This window comes from Canis aureus, chromosome 26 (assembly GCF_053574225.1).
Source record: "Canis aureus isolate CA01 chromosome 26, VMU_Caureus_v.1.0, whole genome shotgun sequence".
Lineage (NCBI taxonomy): Eukaryota > Metazoa > Chordata > Mammalia > Carnivora > Canidae > Canis > Canis aureus.
The window spans coordinates 45,718,808-45,739,056 of NC_135636.1; the positions used below are offsets into that span (position 1 = coordinate 45,718,808).

At 39.4% G+C, this 20,249-nt stretch overlaps 1 protein-coding gene across 2 annotated transcripts in view; it reads left to right on the plus strand.

Annotated features, from left to right (window-relative positions):
• The window catches only part of DOK5 (docking protein 5), a 152,288-nt gene that overhangs the window by 82,908 nt on the left and 49,131 nt on the right, over window positions 1-20,249 (plus strand). For both annotated transcript variants that reach the window (XM_077873631.1, XM_077873630.1), the window contains exons 3-5: window positions 16,806-16,920; window positions 17,007-17,126; window positions 19,955-20,144. In XM_077873631.1, the coding sequence (XP_077729757.1) occupies window positions 16,806-16,920; window positions 17,007-17,126; window positions 19,955-20,144 (425 nt within the window). The remainder of the gene's footprint in view (window positions 1-16,805; window positions 16,921-17,006; window positions 17,127-19,954; window positions 20,145-20,249) is intronic.

A 20,249-nucleotide genomic window follows, 5' to 3' on the forward strand; every position in this document is an offset into this window, starting at 1 on the left:
CCCAGACATCCCCAGATGATACTTCTAAAGCAAAAAATGGAATAATTCATTATATGCCATACATACTGTGTTTCAGGAGACTGAAAATACAGATTTCCCCAGGACATTCACTCTCAGTGAGCCTCCAGCCCTTGCATACCTTTTGGTAGGAGTTCGTTTCCCATTCAGAATATTCTGGTATATGAGAGAAACTAAATGGTTACGTTAATTACACTAGTCTCCTTTCCCTCACATTTTGACTCTACTTCCAAGTCAGTAATTAGTGGTTACACCTCATTAATTTAATAGCTCAAGAGTATGCTTTAATATTGATAGACCCAAATCTGTTTAAAAATACCCAAATTAGTGGATGAAATGGTCTCCGATTTTTTGCTATTACAGATTCTATCATGATGGAAAACGTGTACATCTATCTTTATGCACTCATGCTAATCTTTTTGGAAGAAAGGTCTTAGAAGTGGTATTTTCAGATAACAACTTGCACTTCTAAAATGTTTATAGTTACTGCCAACTTGTCTCCAGATAGGTTATATGAAGCTACATACCCACTGACAGTGTAGGAAAGTGCCCTTCACTCCAAAGTCCATTCTCTCTATAAATTTCACATTCTGACTTTTCAGTGTAAGCACCTTTTTTTGGTGTGTGTAGCTTTTTATTTTTAAGGAAGACGCAACAATTGGATTATTTCAGTTATTTCACGTGGACAAATAAAGATCCTTTCTTTGGGGAGACAATCCAAATTTAAAACTCAGACAGGCACTAGCCCAATTTATTTTAAGTGACCAAGGGCATGTAGGTATTTTTGGAAAGAATGAAACCATCTATATGGGGACTGGGATATAACTGTCTAGACTGGTTCTTTCTTAAGAAATCTTTTATACAACATTTGCTTAAACTGTCACGTTCAGGATCCTGAGGGGCAGCTAGTGGGCAGAGATGTCTGGGGTGGTGACTTTTGAACAGAACTGAGCATGTCGCTTCTTATGTGCCTGTCCCTGCTTCCTGGCACTGTAACTTCAAACTACTGGTGCTTTTTTAGGAAAGACAATATTAAAAAAAGTTAAAAGGTTTGGAACATGTCATAAGAATTTTTTTGGAAATGTTTAACAGAAATGTTTATGAAGGTATTTTTAGACTACTTTGAACATTTTCAACAGATAATAATGTCATAACCACAATAATAATAATAGTTATTTTATTAATACTTGAGAAAACATTAGGGACCCAGAAATGGATTGTTTCCATGTTGTTTTTATTTTCAAAGACAATCCATAGACGTTAAAGGGGCTTATGCCTCTTCATTTTCAGTAAGATAATGGCCTTAAATTATTTATTTATTTATTTATTTTTTGAGAATGAAGCAATTTGAAGCTTCCACAGAGCTTTGCCATTTGCATATACAAAGTGAATTGCTTACTTAATTCATTCAGTCCCACAAGGGGAAAAATAATTAGGATACAGCCTACAAAAGCAAGGCAGAAAATTGCCTTTTAGGTAGTGGTCTTGTTTTTACTCTGTAAACATAAATAAATCATCATCTGTAAATTACCTTCAGCAAAAGAAGGAGAAAAATTGGAAATCAAATCCTTGTTTTCCTAAATGGCTTTTGACTTTGCAGCACACCAGAAACATGCTTAATATTCCCACATAATGCTGGCTAATTGCATAATTCTGACAGGAATATACCAATTCCTCAAGGGAATATATGTACGTTTTTAAAAACCTGATTGTATTAATCTTCCCTTGAAACACCAGAAGAAATTTCAACAGTTTCTTCATCTGGTTACAAAATAACCCATTTGGAAAATTGAATTGTGCAATTTGTAATTGTTTTCCAAGTTGTTAATGCAAAACTATATAGGTAGCAAATTAAACTTTTAAAGTGTGCCCACTTTGTTAATTGCTGGCTGTTAAGCATTTATTTCAATGAACGCTATCATTTATGATGAATAACACATCTGGAGCATGGCTTTAAAGAGCCAAGTTAATTTGGCAGTCTTTTTTTTTGGGGGGGTAGTTCCTAATTGGGTGGCATACTTAAAGATTTATCAGAAATTTAGGGGAGTGTTGAATATTTCTTTCCTTTGGTGGCATTACATAGTACTTTGTGTTTTTGAGTTTCAGAAAACTAAAAACCAGGAATTGCATAGGGGTCGGGAAGCTCTCAGGTGCCTCCTTGTCTTCTTCCTCCTGGTCTGAAGGTGGAGTCACTTACCACCTGGTTGTCTGCTGACCTCCCCAGACTTTTACCTTCACCCTCATGCCATGCTCCCATCCTTCCTGTGGTTAAGACTGCAGTGTAGGGGCAAGCCAGCTGCTGGCAGCTCAGCTCCACGGGCCATTCTCATCCACTCCACCTGTGTGGCTCTGCCCTTACTTGAATGGGGAAGAGACAGATATAAAGGAAGTATACAAGTAAAATCTATAGTATGTTGGTGCAACTGATAAATGCTAAGGAAGAAATTAAAGTAGAGAAAAGGGATAGGAAGTATGGAATGAGAGTTTGCAATTTCAGATAGACGAATCAGAAATGGTGTTATTGAGATGAGGTGAGTAGCAGGAGATGGGGGTGGAAATGAGCCATGGAGGTATCTACAGGAAGAGTGTTTCTAGGCAAAGAAGAGCAAGTGCCATGTGGTCCTGCTTAAAGGGATTTGAAAAGTAAAAGTCCATATAAATGAAATGATCTTCAATTGGGCTTTTAGGCTCAGGAAAACAATAAATTGGGCATTGCCTTTATTTCAGGAGAGTTGTGACCATTCAGTATAATGACCTCTAGCACTACAATAGACCATATTTGTAGAAAGGTGTAGAGAAACAGTCTGAAAGCTCCAAAGAACTGTCCATTGGATGAGCAGGACCTACATGGATAATTCAGTGCGCAACTGTATTTCTTCCAGCTACGGAAAAAAATCTGTTTCTCTTAGAGGAATTTGGAATCTGTGGGAGGACAACACATGGTTGGAATATATCTTGAGAAAAGTCAATCGAAGTTGTTCAGATTGATTTTTCAGGCCACGCCATCCAACATAATCACATGCAGGAGCCAAAAAGCACACCACCAACAAGGTAGCCTTCTGTCATTTCCTGTGCTGGTCCAGGAAAGGCGAGGTGGACCGCCTTCACCATCTGCCTTGAGTCTCTGATGAAGGAAGGTTGCCTCGTTGCAGGCAGATTGAAGTCCCGATAAGATGGCACGCAAGTGCCAATAGAGGCTTGAGAAGCAAAGAATCACCCATGTCCCTTCTCACCAGGCTTGGGAAGCATGACCTCCATGGACCCCCACATTCACCTCTACATGGGTTTCCTCAATCCTAACTAACTACAGTGAGGACTTGCAGTGGTGCTAACAGTTAGCTAGTTGTCCCCGCAGAAAGACCTGGGAAGAGACTGATGATGGTGTCAAGTCACAAATGGCATAGTTCTCTTCCCACGTAAGCTACCCGATTGTGTACAGCAGCTCACCTATTGGCACATTTCGGTGGAAGAGTGAGGATCAGGGCACCCAAGTGCATATACCATAAGGGGTGTGTGGCAGGCACTTCTAGCCGCTAAACATACAGAGTAAATTCTGGATCAATGAACTTGCTCACCTGATCAAATGCAGTAGTTACACAATTTTGAAATAATAGGTGACTAGTAATAGCAATTCTATTAGTATTTGTGGTGCTTCCAGGTTATTTTAATAAAAAGCAGTATGGGGATGGGAACACTAAAACCATCCTCTGTCAATATTTATCTTGACTCTGGCAGTCGTAGACATAGGGGCTTAGGTTGACAGACTAATTAGATTAAAAAGAATAGCATTCTAAAATTTTTTATTGAGATATAATTAACATACAGTGTTATAGTAGCTTATATATGATGATTCGGCAATTCTATACATCATGTGGTCATCACGATAAATGCATAGCATTTTGTTGCAGGTAAGAGTCTTCAGTGGATGCTAAGATAATTCCCTGGAAGTAGTTGAGGAACAGGATATTCACAGGATGCCAAAGTGTCACCCAGCTTAAATACAAATCCAAAAATTGCTATTTTATGATAGAAATGGTGGCTACCCCCAAGTGATCAAACTGCACCTCACTAAAAGAGGGGCATTCTGACATTATGTATATGATGCAGTGGAAAGCCCACAGCATGTCTTCCGGAGTATTTGTTTCTGAATCTCATTCACCCTTTAAGTGTAGCTTCCATTTCAGAAGACATACAAGGGGTAGAAAAATTAAGATCATCATGGAAAAATAAACAGATCTAGAAATGGAATATTCTACAAGAAAACGGACATCATCTTTTCAAAATGATAGTATCATTTGTAAAATGTGAGGACTCTTCCAAATGGAAAGACTCTCAGAAGAAGAAATGCAATGCCTTAGTCTTTGTTGGATCCTAGACTGGGTGGTGGTGGAGGGATGTGGGCACAGTTCTAAAAAGACATTTTGGGGACTTCTAAGGAACTTTGAAGATGACTGGAAATTAGATAATACAAGGAACTGTTGCCCATTTTCTTAGTTGTGAAAATGGCACTGATGTGATGTGAGTGAACCCTGCTATTTTTAAAATTGGTTTGCAAAGTTGTAGGGTTAATGTGTGTTTCTGTCTGTAATTTACTTTCAAATACTTCAAACCAAATGTGTACACAAGTGTGCATGTACACACGCACACACTTGCACTCCCACATATTTAAATGTAAAGAGAGGTGAAGCAAACTAAATACAGGTGGCAAAATGTTGATAATTGTGGATTCCAGGTGACAGAGCCCAATGTCTTATTCTTTCAGCTTCTCTGTCTTGAAAATCTTCACAGTATTATTTTGGAAAAGAGAATGATAACGCAAAATTCCCTGAGCAAAAAGCAAAGGGCAAAGACAAAACGTTTGTTTTAAAAAAAACAAAGCATAAGGGGATTAGAAAGAATAAAAAAGGGCTGGAGCTCCTGGGAGGCTCAGTCAGTTAAGCATCCCGCTCTTGATTTGGGCTCAGGTGTGAGGTGATTTCACCTCACGGGTGTGAAATCAAGCCTTGATTTCATTGGGCTCCACACTCAGTCCGGAATCAGCTTGAGATGCTCTCCTTTTCCCTCTGCCCCTGCCCCCTACTCATGCTATAAATAAATAAATAAATAAATAAATAAATAAATAAATAAATAAATAAATAAATAAATAAATATCTTTAAAAAATAAAAGAATAGAAGAGGACTGAACTAATTCCCAAAATGTCAATTGTAAGAATTAATTTACATTTATTTAACACCTATACCAAGAGACAATGGATAAGATTAAATAAAAATGGAATATCCCAACTATATGTTTCTTAAAATCACGTATTTCTTTTTTTTGAAGATTTTACTTATTTATTCATGAGAGAGATACAGAGAGAGAGAGGCAGAGACACAGGCAGAGGGAGAAGCAGACTCTTCATAGGGAGCCCAATGTAGGACTCGATCCCAGGACCCTGGGATCACATCCTGAGCCAAAGACAGACGCTTAACTGCTGAGCCACCCAGGTATCCCAAAATCACATATTTCTATAAGAGCTACATCTAAAATGAAAGCCAACCAAATGTTTAAAAACAAAAAGGTCATTCATACAATGGAATATCATATAGAAACCAAAACTTCTTATATAGAAGACAACATGGAAAAAATCTCACAGACATGAGGTTGGGTAAAAGAATCTGGACACCGAAAAATATGTAATATTATTCCATCTATATAAAGTTTTTAAAAGAACTACCAAAAAAAAAAAAAAAAAGGAACTAGCCAACCGTGATGAAGATCAGAGTAGTGATCTTACTTGTGGGCAGCACTGACCTGGGGAGTGGTGGTAGTGACTAAAATGTTTTTTTTTCTGACCCGGTATGTGCGGTGGGTTACACAGGAGTGTGTGCACATAAAGATGCACTGGGCTATCTTCTCAGGATTTCTGTCCTTGACTGTGTGTGTCTGATCCGCAGGTCCTAATACATGAATTCCTGCTCTGAGCGTCTCAAGCAGAACTGCACTGAGCAGTAGCCTAAGTTATAAACCAGGGTGCCGTATGTACCCACACAAAAGCAAGTGTTTTTTTTTTAAAAAGCTGAGTACTCTTCAACACTTTAAGGTCCAAGTAGGAAAGATGAGTTTAGTTCAGAGTGTCTTTTCTTAAATTAACAAATACTTTCTTTTCTTCTGAAAGATTTTAAAAAGCAACCGATTTGACTACTTAAGTTGATAACCGGTGTCCTAGTTGATCATGATGTGTTTGGCTAGGAAATCTGGTCTCCTTTGTACAAAAAGCAATGTTACTCTACGGTGAGATTTGAGAGAAAATCTCCATGGGAATTCCTGGCCAGAAGAACACTGAACAGAGGGTGTCTTAACCAACGTCTGCTGTGACAACAGTTCCAAAATCTTAGCAGCCTATAGCGACACATCTTTTATCTCCTGCCCTTGTTACATGAGGGGCGTGGGTTGGCCGTGGGTGTCCTGAGCACAGCTGGATTAATTTCACTCAGCTGAAATCCATCTGTCTGTACATTTAGAGATCCAGGAGGGTAGGGAACAGTCCTCTCATAGTGACAGGCTGAAGCTCAAGGAAGGCAGAACTGACGTAAATATGCACGCATCTCGAGCGTCTTCTTGGACGTGGCCTGTCAGGTCATGTTCTGTTGGCCAAAGCCAGTTGTGTGGCCAAGTCCAAACCCATTGGTAAAGAATCAGAAGGACTGGGAGAGAATGGATGATTGTGAACAAATAATTTGATAAACGCTAGAAAATGAAGATTAGTAGGAGGGGCAGACTTTACCGTTGGCCTTATTTTCAGTTCCTCCAAGTCCTAGAGACAGAATCATCCTGCCAAGTCTCATCATTGCCTAATCTGTTCCAACCTCCATGCTTAGAAGCATACTTTATGCATCAGAGAACTTCCTATTTAGTGTTCATTATCTTTTACCAGCAGATTTTTTAGGGAGCCTCTATCTTCTGTGAATTTTTAATTAGTCCATGATAATTTCCGTCAGGAAGAAATGGCCCCAGGATGTGCAAAATCAGATTAAGCCTGACACGAAGTGGGGCTCCTGAGAGTAAACATATAATTTCTAGAGAAAATCAAGCATTTCCAAGGCCCTAATATTGACAGTTTTCTGGAAGCCATACAGATATTACCAGTCTTTTTTGATAGCTACATGTTTCTTAGGTTCATTTCAGGAGAAAAATCTCTGGAGTCAGTAAGCTTAAACCTATCCTAGTAGATGAAAAGCAAGGTTGAAACTGAGAAGTCACAGATTAATTTGAAAAGGTAATCAGACAGGCAGCCCCCCAAGTAAACAGAATTTATTTCGATTATCTAACTTGGGATCTGCCATTGTTTTAGCTGGAGAGTATATAAAAGGGTAGGTAAAAATATTTAGTCTATTTATATACCATTTTTAATCACAAGATTCAGCTTTCTTTTCTACTATCAAAACTGTTCTGTTAGTAATGAAAATGTATATCGAAGGACCTGACCTTAGACCTCTCTTTGGAATAGTTCTTTCATCGTATTTCTCAAAGAAATTTCAGATTTCGGTCATGAGGCTAGAAATATCACTCAGGAAATGCAGTCATGAAATGGGCAAAAAAGGCAAAAGGAAAACAAATGGTGTTATTCAGCTGGGTGACCTTTGGGATCTCAAGTGGGAACCAGGTCTTTACCAAGTTTCTATCGCAATCTATTGTTCTGCAGCTGTCAAGCCAGTGAGAGTTGTTCTGGGTGACTCTAGGACCTTTAGGTCAATTGATTCACCTGGACTGTTGACTCAAGAAAATGAAATGAAATGAACTCAGTTTCATAATATTAGTAGTAAGAGTGCCTGGGTGGCTCAGTGGTTTGACTCAGGTTGGGGTCCTGGGATCAAGTCCTGCATTGGGCTCCTGTGGGGAGCCTGCTTCTCCTTCTGCCTATGTCTCTGCCTCTCTCTCTAGGTCTCTCATGAATAAACATAATACAATAATAGATTATTAGTAGTAGTAGGTTTATGGTATTTTTCTCAATTTTCAGTCCTTTGTCATTTATTCATTAATGTTTCTTATCACAGTAGCACCTCTAGTCATATTTACTTAATCTTTTGCTTGAAATCACCTCACTTTTCTGTTTAAGTAAATTCATGGTATGAGCAAATTCTCTTACTACCATCAGTAGAAGACCAGTATCTCCTGCCATGAACAAGAGTTAACGTTTAAAAAGAAATACAGTGGAAAAATAAAAATAAAATAAAATAAAAAGAAATACAGTGGAAAGAAACTAATGTTCTTAAATTCTAGCTACATTTTGCTACGGAAATATTTTTTTTTTAATGTGGTAAAAAAAAACACATGGCTTGAAATCTACCCTCTTGATAACTTTTTAAGTATACAGTACAGTATTGTTAATTATATGTCTACTGCTGTATAGCAGATCTCTAGAACTTTTTTGTCTCCTATGATTGAAACTCTGTGCCCATTGAATAGCTGCTTCTGGTTGCGCCCTCCCCCCATCCCCTGGCAACCACCATTCCAGCTTCTGCTTCAGATTTTCACTACCGTGGATAACTTATATAAGTGGAATCATGCAGTATTTGCCTCTCTATGACCGGCTTATTATAGCATAATATCCTCCAGGTTCATCCTTCTTGTCACAAATGATAGAATTTCCTTCCTTTTTTAAGTCTGAATAAATATCCTATAGTATGCATATACCATATTTCTTTATCTGTTTATTGGTCCGTGGACATCTTAGGTTGTTTCCAGATCTTGTCTGTTGTGAATAATGCTGCTTTGAACGTGAAAGTGCGAATATCTCTTTGAGATCCTGTTTTTGTATATTTGGATGTACAATACTCAGAAGTGGGAATTGCTTGGTCACGTGGGAATTCTATTTTTAATTTTTAAAGAAATCTCCATCATGTCTTCCATAGTGGCTGCATCAGCATTCCCACCAACAATCCACAGAGATTCCAATTTCCCTTCAGGTTTTTTTTTTTTTTTTTTTCTGTAAATAATGGCCATCCTAACATGTGAGAGACGAATATCTCATGGTTTTGATTTGCATTTCCCTGAAGATTAGTGACGGTTAGCAACTTATACCTGTTCGCAATTTCTAGGTCTTTGAAAAAATGTCTATTCAAGTCATTTGTTCATTTCTTAATTGGGTTGCTTGTTAGCTGTTGAATTGTAGGGGTTCTATATATATATATGTATGATATTAAGGGGTTCCATATATATATATATATGATATTAAGCCCTGGACAGATAGATGGTTTGCAAATATTTTAACCCATTCTTTAGGTTGCTTTTCACTTTGTTGAATGTTTTCTTTACTACGCAGACTTTTTTTGTTTTGTCCCATTCAGTGCATGAAGAGCCAATAAATCTTTGCCAGGCCAATGTTAATGCAACTTTTTTTCTGCTGTATTTTCTTTTGAAGTTTATACTTATAAGACATGCATTTAAGTCTTCAATCAATTTTAAGTTGATTTTTGTGCAAGATGAGGGTCCACCTGCATACTTCCGCAAGTGGATATCCAGGTACCCAACACCATTTGTTGAAGAAACTCTCCTTTCCCCATCGTGTTTTCTTGGCAACAGTTTATTTCTGAGTCCTTTATTTTATTCCATGGGTCTGTACGTCTGTCTTTGTGCTAGTACTATCCAGTTTTGATTACTGTACCTTTGTAATATATTTTGAAGTTAGTAAGTGTGAGGCCTTCAGTTTCATTCCTTCTCAAGATCATTTGACTACATGTTCAGGGTCCTTTGGGATTCCATACAAATTATAGGATGGCCTTTTTCTATCTGCAAATAGTGCATCAGGATTTTGAAAGAGGTTACATTGACTCTGTAGATAACTGAGGTAGTATAAACATTTTATCTTATTTTATTTTTTTAAAGATTTATTTATTTGCTTGTTTGTTTATTTTAGAGAAAGAGTGTGCATGAGCAGGGAGGTAGGGAAGGGCAGAGGGAGAGAGAATCTCTAGCAGACTCCACACTGAGCTTAGAACCTGACCCTGGGCTCCATCTCACAATGCTGAGATCATAACCTGAGCCAAGATCAAGAGTTGGATGATTAACCAGTTGAGCCACCCAGGCGCCCCAAATGTGGACTTGTTAACAATATTAAGTCTTTCAGTGCATGAATGAGGGATGTCTTCCCATTTATTTGTACCTTATTTAACTTTCTTCAACATTGTTTTGTAGTTTCCAGTGCATAAATTTTTTTCTTCCTTGGTTTCATTTATTGTTAAGTATTTTACTCTTTTTAGTGTTCTTGTACTCAGGGTTTTTTTTCTTAATTTTCTTTTGAGATTGTTCACTGTCAGTATATAGAAACACAAGTGATTTTTGTTCATTCCTTTTGTATCCTGCAGCTCTACTGAATTAATTCACTAGTTCTAACAGGTGTTTGTGCATTTGTGTGAGAGACAGATCTTTAGCATTTTCTACATGTTAAGATGATGTCATCTGCAAACAGAGATAATTTTACTTCTTCCTTTCTAATTTGGATGCATATAGTAAAAAACCCAACAATACAAAGAGACAAACACAGAAGACTACCCAGACCCTTAGTCTTCCTCACTACAAATATGTAGAAGAATATATATGTGGGCAAGCATGCATATTTAAATTTTTTTTCTTATAGAAATGGGAATAAACTATGTTTGCCATGGTGATTTAATAAAACTATTTCTGTTTTGAATATGATGTTTTAACATTTTATTATTTATTTATTTTAAAGATTTTATTTATTTATTCATGAGAGACACAGAGAGAGGCAGAGACACAGGCAGAGGGAGAAGCAGGCTCCCTGTGGGGAGCCTGATGCAGGACTTGATCCCAGGACCCTGGGATGACGACCTGAGCCAAAGGTAGATGCTCAACCAGTGAACCACCTAGGTGTCCCTAATATTTTATATTTAAAATTGTAGTTTAGCTTCAGTTGAAATAAAGTATACTTTTTGGATTTAGCTTATGATGATCTAATAATTAGCATGGCTCTCAAAGTAATATATAAATCCCAATAATGAATTAAGCCCGTGCTTTGTTAAGATATACAGGGTGTCAGTTCAGGTAACTGAGTACTGAGATCACATTCTGATCCCAAACACATAGTTCTCTTGTTCATGCATTGTTTTCCTCTGCCTGGAGAATTTCAAAGAACTGATCTTCAAGTTTTCTGATTCTTTCTTCTGCTTGATCAAATCTGTTCCAAACCTTGCTAATGAATTTTCAATTCAGTTATTGTATTCTTCTGCTCAAGGCTGTTTGGTTCTTTCCTTGTACAAAACCAGTCCATAAATTCTGAGAGAGGTGAATGTTTTGTCAAATCTGTGGATCCCAACATAAACTTACAAGGGACATGAAGGAACAGGAAACAGCTCAATCAAAGTAACAAAATAAATATTTAGAAAGTGACCCTAAAGAAATGGAAGTCTATGAATTACTTGAGAAAGAATTTGAGATGACCATCATAAAGATGTTCAAGGAGCTCCGGAAAACAAGTCTTGGCCAGATTGAAATAAAAAAGAAAAAATGAAAGAGCTTAGAGATATTGACTTCCTTAGGTCCACTGGCATTGCATGAGCTGCAGAGCCTTATGAGGAAGGTGGACAGGGTGATGCCTGGGGGAGAGAGGGGACTGCAGAGGAGGCTTATCCTTGAGGGCAGATGTCAAGGGCAGGAGGTCAAATGTTAAAACCTATTACCAAACTTGTGTCCTTGCCAAACAAGTAAATTCCTACCTCAGAGACTGCATTTTCTGTTACCTGTGCCTGGAATGGCTGGGCCCAGTTATTCATGATTCACCTTTTCAGATCTTATGAGCCTTTGCTCAAATGCTTCCTTCTCTGAAAGGACCTCCTTGCCCCCTTATGTAAAATAGCAGAATTCTCCTGAGCTCACACTAAATCCTTTTTCACAGCTTTGTCTTCATAGCACTTCCTTATCCCTCCCTGGTAAAATGGTTCTCTGTTTGTTTCCTCCTTTTAAATATGAATAAGCAATGAGTTGAAAAATTGATGAATGAATAGATTCAAGGAAGATTCTTTTTTTTTTTAAAGATTTTATTTATTTATTTGAGAGAGAGAGAGAAAGCACAGAGGGAGAAGCAAACTCCCTGATGAGCAGGAAGCCCAATGTGTGGGGCTCGATCCCAGGACCCTGGGATCATAACCTGAGCTGAAGGCAGACACTTAACCCACTGAGCCACCCAGGCACCCCCTCAAGGAAGATTCCTGAAGAGGGAATGTAACTCTCCTACAATTGTGTTTAAGTCACTCCTCCCTTGATGCTGTTACACCTTGAAGAAGCTTTTGCATTTTACTTGTGAATCTCTACACAAAAATGGCAAAATTCGTATAGAGCTTAGGGTGTGTCTTTTCTCTTACACTGTGAAAGAAAAATGAAATCTCTGACTACAGAGGCTCAGAATGGAGTTTTCCTAAAAAGTTTTGAACTTGGTACAAAATAACTTCTGATCTGAGACATAAGAAAAAGACAAGAAGTTCAAACAGAAGGTGACCTGCAGATATTGCCTGCGCATGGTCCTGAATGCTCATCTTCTCTGAGGTCATATTGAGGCTCCAATACAGTCAGTGTTGGTGATGAGATACACTTACTAGCCCCCGTTTAAAATATCATCCATATTACACAAGAACCTGAGACCTTATCAAAATCTACATTTGCTTCAAAAGTGATTCTTCAGGGGCAAATGATGTCTTTGTAAAAGGAATATGAAAAAATATGTTCTGTTTTTGCTTTTCTCATTTACAAAATGGAGCGATGGTGGAAATAAATATGTCTTATACAGGTTTTTAAGTGATATAAATATATTTGCAAATGTTCTCATAATTTTCACTTTAGCACGTATTTTGAGGAAGGCTCTATTATGGATTGGCATAGATTGCAGTTCTTTTGAAAGAAAGAGGGTGTGAATGTGGCTGGTTGGGGGGGGGGGGTATGTGTGCAAGCACATGCTCATTGAGATGTAGTTCTGAACTGGGGGGCAGAAACTGTTGTGTTAGAACCTGATTGTCCTTTGACACATAAAAACATAATCCTGCCTGCCCTGAACACTTACCTCCCCCGGGCCGAGGGTGCTGGGTTGCTTATTATCTAAACCAATTTCCAAAACGGGTAATTGTGCTCTGACTCATGCAATTCTCCCTACATTTCCTGACCCTTTCAGGTGACATTCCTTCCTCTATACCTTTAATGGATGTGCAGTGAAATGACATATTTCAAAGTCGGTGCTGTGCCTTAGGTTAGAGTAGACTACTCTTACATAATGGCTCAGTAGAGGGTCAGAATAAAGCCTGAGGCACTCATGCCCTACTTCAGCACCCCCACCAGCTCCTCCCTACCCCCAGTGTACACACCAGTGAAAAAGAAGAAGTCCTCGAATATGAGATGGAGATGACTTTCTGGGCTAAAGATTCTCTGTGCTGAAAGTATTTAGAGTCGGTCCTTGGTATTTTGGATGGGCGAAGAGCACTGGCGTTGGGGGCAGTTTGCCTCATTCAGAACTTGGTGCTGCCATTTTTTAGCTGTGACCTTGCACACATGACTTTGACCTTTCTCATCCACAGCTTCTTCAACTGGAAAATAGCTGGCAATAATATCTATCTCGCAGGGTGTTTATGAAGATCAAGTTTGACATATTATGTAAAAGTAGTCCAAGCACAGTGTGTGGTATACGGTGCAGACTCAATAAATGTTGATTCTCAGATGATTGTCTGTCATTGATTCAGACCATCAGTAAGTCATTGATAGGAGACTCACGTCTAGCTGGGTGCTGGAGAGATCGATGGATTAATTACAATAACAGATAATAGAACAAAGCTTCATACCGCATACCTGGGAACAGAGAGAAGGTGATAATGAGTAATTCACACTGAAGTCAGGGCAAGTTTCCCAGAGGAAGTTGGCCTTGCAGGAAAAGTAAAATTTTTCTGGAGAAAGAGACATTCACCTTGAAGAAGCACCGTGCAAGTAAATTTGTGGGTGTGTTTGGTCTTTTGTTCATCAATCCACATATATACAGTGGGTTCCCCCAAGGTGACGGGTTCTGTCTTAGATTCAGGGGACACAGTGGTGAGCAAAAACCTAGGGAACTTCCATTCTCAAGGCAAGACAGGCTCTAAACTGTAGGCCATAATACCCATTACAGGGCCGTGAGGGCAAAGATGTCACTGGAAGACAGAGCCTGGAGACTCTGATTAGGTGGAGGGATGGGGGTGTCGAGTAGGGCTCTGCAGGTAACTGAGATTTAAACTAAGACCCGTCGGTGGGTGCAAGTGAAATAAGGAAAGCATGCCAGGAGAATCATGGTGCCTTCTGAGGCTTGAACAAAAGCCATTGTGGCTGGAACTTGAGACACATGGGGAAGGTATCAGAGAGGAGGCTGGCAAGGTAGCTACAGGAAAGACCACAGAGGGCCTCGATGGTCACTCTAAGGGCTTGGCTGCTTATCCTAGGTGCAAAGAGAAGTCACTGAAGTGTTCTGTTTTATGCACAGAAATGCTGGTATCAGACTTGTGTGTGGAAAGATCGTCTGGATGCTGCGTTTACAGTGAATTAATGAGGTTACGATGGAAGTAGAAAGACTAATAAGTAGTTGTGGCTAGTAGTGCTTGTATTGGGGTATTAGCACAAAAATACATACATAAAAAATAAACAGTTGTGGGGTGCCTGAGTGGCTCAGCCAGTTAAGCATCTGACTCTTGATTTCCGCTCAGGTCACCATCTCAGGGTCGTGAGATCGAGCCCTGTGTCAGGTTCCGCACTTAGCACAGAGTCTGCTTGAGATTCTTTCTCTCCTTTTGCCCCTTCCCCTGCTTGTACTCTTCCTCTCTCTAAAATAAATACATAAATGAAATCTTCAAAAAATAAACTGTTCTATCTGGTAAACTCGGGGGGATTTGGAGTAGCTGGAGAATAATGTTGGTGGTGTCGAGCTACTAAAGCTTCCTGCTAAGGTAGGTAGTGCTTTATTTAGCCAGCTTTTGGGGGGAACACTGATGTCTTAGGTATTTGGGCTGCCATAAAAAAATACCATACACTGGGTAGCTTATAAACCACAGAAATAGAATTCTCATAGTTCTAGAATCTACGTGGGAAATCCATGGTCAAGGCATTGGCAGATTCAGTGTCTGAGACCTTGCTTTCTGGTTCATAGAAGGCATCTTCTCACATGGCAGAAGGCATGAGGAACTCTCTGGGGTCTTTTTTATAAGGACACTAATCCTGTTCAGTAGGGCTTCACCCTCAAGACCTATCACCCACCAAAGGTCCCACCTCTTTTTTTTTTTTTTAAGATTTTATTTATTTATTTATTTATTTATTTATTTATTTATTTATTTGAGAGAGAGAGAGAGAATGAGTGCACAAGAGAGAGCACAAGCCAGTGGGGAGGCAGAGGCAGAGAGAGAAGCAGACTCCTGGCTGAGCTTGATGCGGGGCTGGATTCCAGGACCCTGGGATTCTGACCTGGGGCAAACATAGATGCTTAAGCAACTGAGCCACCAGGTGCCCCTCAAAGGTCCCACCTCTTAATACTGTCACCTTGAGGGGTAGGATTTCAACATGTAAATTTGGGGAGCCACAAACATTTGGTCAGTAGCAACTGTCAAGATATTTTATGCCAAGAAATTTGCCTTTATATTATAAAAAGAGCCAGTGGAAGTTAAGAAGTAGGGGAATAAAATAATCAGGTTAGGGTATAGGTGGAGGATATTGACTTCTCTCCTCCCCGGCTTCCTGAGCCAGGCATTCCTTGAATCTAGAATAAGATGAGCTCTGAAGGCAAAGACCGATGGGAGATACATTCTTTTATAAAAACCCCAAAGAGCGATAGGAAGGGGAGGTTAAACTTGTTAATGTGTGTTATTTATCTTGTAAATACCCTGAAGCCATGGATGCCTTCTATCGCGCAGCCAGTGATCACAACCCTGGAATGCAGCAGGGGATCTGGATGTAACTGAGGGAGGGACAGCCATTTTGGAAACACAATAAACCAGTACCCTTAGCGGGAGGGGGGTGGTTTATAAATGTGTTAACATTTTGAGTGTTTATAACAGGGACCAAGAGACTGTGGGAGAGAGGAAGGAGAGAGAAGAGGTCTAATGGGCAAGGCTTTCCCTAACCATAAGAAAAAGTGATGCCATGGAGGGTGCCATGCAGGCTCTAAAACGGAGGCCCTGTAAACCATTGAGAAACCAAGAGTAAGACAGAATGGGAAAACCCACTTGTCTGTTTTGGAATATGTGACTTGAACCCCAAGTGGAGGGGTGTTTTGGGGACTTCTGACACTCCATTCTTGAATATCAGAGAGTGAGATGATTCACTGGGCCTCCATTCCCTTCCCTTATGAAACCGGGCCTCCATTCCCTTCCTTCCTTGGGATGGATGAGTGGAGGATACCTTCACTGGGAGTCCCCCCAGGGGTTGGAGTATTTGAAAGTCTCCACTGGGACAAGGATACCGATCCGAGAATTATTCATTAGGTAGACTCTGGGGAGAGAAAAACCCTAAAATGAGTTTTCTCTCTCTATGAAGTTTTCAGCTCGTGCCACTTACTATGTTTCAGAAAAACTGAAAAAGGGAGGTAATTCGTTCCCCTCCCTTGCTGTGTCTTAAGGATAACACTGAAAGAATTCACAGCTTTCAAAAACACCCTTTTTTGCCAAGTGGTGTTCACCTGCGGGGTGCCTTCCACCGGAGTGGGAGTGGGGGTGGTGACTGGTGTGGGGGTGGTGACTGGGCGCGCTCACTCTGGGAGTGTGATCGGACTGGCAATGGTTTGCTTTTGCAGGTTACAGAGCTCAACAATGTGAAGAACGTAGCTCGGTTGCCAAAGAGCACCAAGAAACACGCCATCGGGATTTATTTCAATGATGATACCTCCAAGACCTTTGCTTGTGAATCAGGTTCGTCGGAGGTAGGGAGGGCTTTTGCTTTTTGTGCTCAAAGCAGGTGCTGGGCATGTGCGTTAATCTTTCGGACGTTTCCACAGATCTTGAGGCGGATGAATGGTGCAAAGTGCTCCAGATGGAGTGTGTGGGCACGCGGATCAATGACATCAGCCTCGGAGAGCCTGACTTACTGGCTACTGGGGTTGAGAGAGAACAGAGTGGTATGTAAAGAAAATTCTCTCCTTCGCTCTCTTTAACACTGTTTATGTCCCACCATAAGACGTCTTCCCTATGTGGAATTTTTGAAATTACAAAAAAAAAAAATGGTATAAAGAGAGAAGTTAAAAGAACCTTTATTTGACCTAAATCCTGTGTTACTATTTCAGTGTATTTCTTAATGTGTTTTCGAGGCACAAATATGAAGGTTTCTATATTAATAATATCATCTAGAAACCTGGGGGAACCTGCTATGTGCTGGTTTCTGTGGCAGATGCATTAAGTCCTTTAATACATTAAATGCAATTAATTAAGTCATTTGCCTGGCAGCCCCATGACACTTTCCTGCGTTTTACAGATGAGGAGGCTGAAGCTCAGAAAAGCTATAGCCCTTGCTCCAATTCCTACAGCTAGTGTTTGATACCAGACTATATTCCTGGACCTATCCTCATAATATCCTGATTTGACCACATAATGGATATGGGGGGTTTGTTTGTTTGTTTTTTGTCTTGCATTTTTCGCTGAAAGTATTGCACTAAAAGCTTTCCGATGTTTTTAGTAGAATCCACACTTCATGAATGTATTCTCAGGTTTAAGCCCACCTAATTCTGTCCATTTTTTTTTTTTTTTTTAACTGAAACACGTGAGCCAACTCCTTGAGCTCAACACTCAACCTGGGCATAAATCAGTTTAGGTAATAATGACCAAAACCCCCATGAACATTTCAGCAAAACTCAGTGTTGGTTTACAGTGTGAGTCTGGGAGTGAGGGATTATTTCTTTGTTTCTAAATAACGAAGCCTTGTGACAGGGCGGATTGGATCCCGGAGTCCTGCTCTGTTGTAACCTATTGACTTCACCCGTGAGGATGGAACACAACAAAAAGGCCATGGGTCCCCTGGCTTGATTACAAACATGGCACATGTGGAGTTGTACTGACCCTCGTCATGGGTGCACTCTCCAGTTAGTAAAAAACGCCCTTGCTTTCACTTGGAACTCTGTCTTCATGACACATTTACAGTCTGGGACTATTTTGGATGCACCATATCTGCCATAATCCATCTCCATGGAGGTGTTATTGACTGAGACTTACAAGTGCTTGGCTAATTTAGAAAAGTCTCTTTGTAGACTGGGAAGCTGAGGTGCGGAGAAGCCAAGCCATTTTCCAGGGTCATAACACCCAAGCCCTGGGTTCTCCCTCGTATGGTTCACTAAATCAGCATGCTCCGGGCGGAGAAGATGCACCTGTAGTGCCTCATGGATGGATGCATATGAAGCCAAACAAGGAGGAAAATATGTTAGGTTTTGCTTTTCTTTAAATCTGGAGTGCTCAGACCAGCACCTATTTTTCACAAATTTATATTTGTGAAGCTGTATCCTGATGGTGCTGCAAATGGAATCCAAGAATGGGCTGTGCCTAGGCGTTCCCTCTACTGTACCATCTGTGCCTCGATTTCCTCTTCTGTCAAATAGGAATAAGAATATCCCTGGTCCATAACTAGTAGGGATCATTACAAAACTCAACTATGTCTTTGAAGGCATTTTACAATATTAACTTGCATGACTTCAAGTAATTGCAACAAAACCAATTGCTCTTACCACTGTTACCGTTGTGATTCTTGAGTGAAGTAGAGTTGTAGAAGAATTTCTACATGAATAAATTGGTCATTATCGATTTCTCTGTTACTTCTCACTTAATGATGACTGTCTATCTGACTTGTTCCAGAATTCCCCCGAGAGAACTGTTACTCCGTTAGAATATACTTTTAAAATAATAGTTGCTAGAAGGCAGCAAATAATGAGTTATTGGGAGTTTGAAATAACTTTAGAAAATTGGAAAAAATAGATCCATGAAATCATCCAATCATGACACTCCTACTTACTAAACTCAGCTAAAATCTACAAGAATTCTAATGACTTCCTTATTATAAAACAATTAATTTAGAATACCACTAATATGATTGGTGCCACACTATTTGTCAGATGTAGGCAATCTACCATAATGGTGGATAGGTGAAAATGTATTTGCTGTTAGTAATATTTTTCTTCATGTTTCGCTTAGAGGTTTTGACTCCTAATTTCCTAAATTAATGAATTTTCAAGAAATGTAACAAATATCATGACTGAATCTGTGGGGATGAACATTTGGTTGCAGTAATAAGCCAAGTTGTTTATTTAGAGTAATCTCGGTTAAATTTTAACAGTCATCCAAATAAGCAAATGGATATTTGTAATTGGCTGAGGAGAGTTCTTGTTAAAACTAGTTCAAATACATTCATTGGATTTTTCCCAAACCGGTGGTCAGTTAAGTGCATGGTAATTGGTATGGAGTTTTATTTAAATGATTTGGGATATAGTTTTATTCATTTAGTTATGAAAATTATGAGTTGATCAATAAAACTCTAATATCATTAAATCGTGTGACAATTATTTTGCACCTGCATCTTTTGTGAACACAAAAATGTGGGTGTAATTAATATGTACTTGGCAGGAAAAAAATTGTTTTTAATGGTTTCACTGCTTTAGTCTTTTATTGGCATACAAATTTTTTTATTATGCAAATTTAAAAATTCTAAAAATGGTCTTTGCTCATGTAAATAGTGTTTAGTGTGTGTTGACAGCCAGACTGTGTCATTATTATGTTACTTGACATGGTCTTCATTTAAAAAATCATTTTCTGAGACTGTGAATTTATGAGAAAGGTTTATCTTCCAGAATATTCAACCTAAACCTAGAATATGGGCTAGAATTATTTTGAAATGCCTCTTTATTCCTACAATGTCTTTGATGTTTTATTCCCGGGATTTTAGACTAACCTTTTGTTTTTCTCCCAGAGAGATTCAATGTGTATTTGATGCCATCCCCTAACTTAGATGTACATGGCGAATGTGCCTTGCAGATTACATATGAGCACATCTGTCTTTGGGACGTCCAGAATCCCAGAGTCAAACTCATCTCTTGGCCGCTAAGTGCCCTGCGGCGGTACGGGCGAGATGCTGCTTGGTTCACTTTTGAGGCAGGGAGGTGAGTTGTATGACTGTTCCTCTACTTTTTTTTTTCTTTCCCCAGGTTTGTTTATGAGATCCACCCTGAAGCGCGCTTCTGCAACTATTGTAGAGCTATGACCCT